The sequence below is a fragment of the Monoraphidium neglectum genome (genome assembly GCF_000611645.1).
Source record: "Monoraphidium neglectum strain SAG 48.87 unplaced genomic scaffold scaffold03202, whole genome shotgun sequence".
NCBI classification, from domain to species: Eukaryota; Viridiplantae; Chlorophyta; class Chlorophyceae; order Sphaeropleales; family Selenastraceae; genus Monoraphidium; species Monoraphidium neglectum.
Genome location: NW_014010426.1, coordinates 1 through 2,057, shown reverse-complemented (window position 1 = coordinate 2,057; position 2,057 = coordinate 1). Strand labels below are relative to the sequence as shown.

Sequence of the window (2,057 nt, the reverse complement as noted above, 5' to 3'; positions counted from 1 at the left end):
CATTGGCCCTGGTGCATAAGCTCACAAACTCCTTGCCGCGGGGACGGAGCGCGGCCGCCCGCGGCGGATAATGAGGCATCCGTCAAACCCGCAAAGCAGCCGCAAGCCCGTCCCTGCTGAATCCCACATGGTGGTGCGTAGGCAGGCACCGCAGGCACATCACTGTGCACGGCATGCGCATACATGCAGGCTACCAAACGGAGCCAGGTGCTTATGCAGCAGCGAAATGCACGTTTGGCGGCCGGTATGGCGGCGGCTCAAAACGTTCGAATCCCCCCAATTCATGCGATTGCAGAGAAGGATGAGGTTGCCCCATCAGCCCTGCTGAATCCCGCACTGTGACAGGTGTGCAGGCACCACAGGCAGTGTCACTGTGCACACAGCCCGCGCATACATGCAGGCTCCATCCCAGAGCCAGGTGCACATGCTGCAGCAACACGTACGTTTGGCGGCCGGTATGGCGGCGGCTCAAATTGTTTGCACCCCCAGGTTCGTGTGTTTGCAAACATGTTTGGGTGCTCTCGCCCAGTGATGTTTGATCGGTGGAACTTCCCAGACCGCCACTCAGAAGCGGTCGGCCTCTGCCCCCGTAAAGCACAGGGGCGCAAGCACCCCGCACCGCAGCGCAGCCTTGGCCTGGCACGCCTTACCGCGTAGCCGGCCCCACCAGGCTGGGCGCGCGCCCACGCCCGCGCCTGGCGCCAACCCCTCGCCGCCGGCGTTCACGGCTGTCGCGCCGCGGGTCGAGCCGGCCGCGCGCTCAGCCGCGTCATCGGCGCCGCTGCAGTCGCAGCCCTCGACGATCGCCGCCGCCGCCGCCCCCGCCTTGAGGCCGCAGGGGGAGCCGACGCGCACGATGACGACCACAGAGCAGTCCGACCTGCCAGCCGCCGAGGCGTCGTCGTCTTGGCCGTGCTCGCTTTCGCTGCAGCTGCCGCCGTCCGCCTGCACCTGCTCCTCTGAGGCGGCGTATAGCTGCTGCAGCGCGCCGGCGGCGATGGAGGCGGCGGCGGGGGCGGCGGCGGCCTCGAGCACGCCGCACGAGGCGTCGCTGCACGTGCGGCAGACCGCCGCGGCGGTAACCTCGCACGCGCCGCCGCTCGGCGAGGCGCAGGCCTGAGTGTCGTCGGCGACGTCCAAGGCAGCCAGCGCGCCTGCGCGGCCGGCGCCGTCGGCTGCGGTGGCGTCCGGCATCAAAACGCCGGCCGCCTCGGGCACGTCGGCGCAGGCGGGATGCGCGTCATCGACCGAGCGGCTGCCGGCTGCGTCGACGCAGCCGTTGGCAGGGGTAACGGCGCCGCTGCTGCTGGCGGTGGTGGTGGCGCCGCAGCTGCCGCCGGAGAGCGCCTGGGGCTCGCTGGCACCCTTGGCCCAGCCCTTGCTGCCGTCGTCGTCGCCGCCACTGCCGCTGTAGCTGTCGCTCACGCAGCTGTCAACACCAGCGCACTCCTCCCGGACCGCTCCCAGGCACGCCTGCATGCGCGCCAGCCCGCCCCGCAGCGCCGCCGCCTCGCCGCGCGCCGTCTCTGCGCCGTCGGCCGTCAGCTTGAGCCACCCCTGCAGCCGCATGGCGTGGTCCCCCTTGACGCGCGCCTCCGAGATCAACCTGATGCTCTCCGCGCGCAGCCGCCGCGCCGTCTCCTTGTATTCCACTTTCACCGCGAGCAGCTTCCCACGCTGCTCCTCCAGGTGCTGGACCCGCGCCCGCGCCTCCTCGCCTGCCGCCTGCTGGCGCGCCATCTGCTCCGCCATCTGGGCGATGATCTCGTCCTTCGTGGAGATCTGCGCCGACAGCTCCCCGGCTTCCGCCTGCCAGCGCGCCGCCTCCTCCTGCAGCTGCTTTATCCTAAAATCCTTGGCCGCGCCTTGCAGCTGGAATTGCAGCCGGAGCTGCGCCTGGATCTGCTGCTGATGCTGCTGCTGGACCTGCGCAGCCTCCTCCCTCTGCTGCAGCGCCGCTGCAGCCTGGTCCCTCTGCTGCTGCAGCTGTGTGCGCAGGCCCTCCACCTCGCCGCGCAGCGCCCCGGCCTCCTTGGCCGCCTGGGGTGGGTAGGAGG

The 2,057-nt window shown here is 70.4% G+C and overlaps 1 protein-coding gene across 1 annotated transcript; it reads right to left on the bottom strand.

Annotated features, from left to right (window-relative positions):
• Positions 1 to 564: 564 nt before the first annotated feature.
• MNEG_12353 (hypothetical protein) lies at positions 565 to 1,752 on the bottom strand (the record flags this gene model as incomplete). The annotated part of the gene is made up of 1 exon (XM_014039175.1): positions 565 to 1,752. The coding sequence occupies one exon, from the start codon at positions 1,750 to 1,752 to the stop codon at positions 565 to 567; it is 1,188 nt and encodes a 395-aa protein (XP_013894629.1).
• Positions 1,753 to 2,057: the final 305 nt, after the last annotated feature.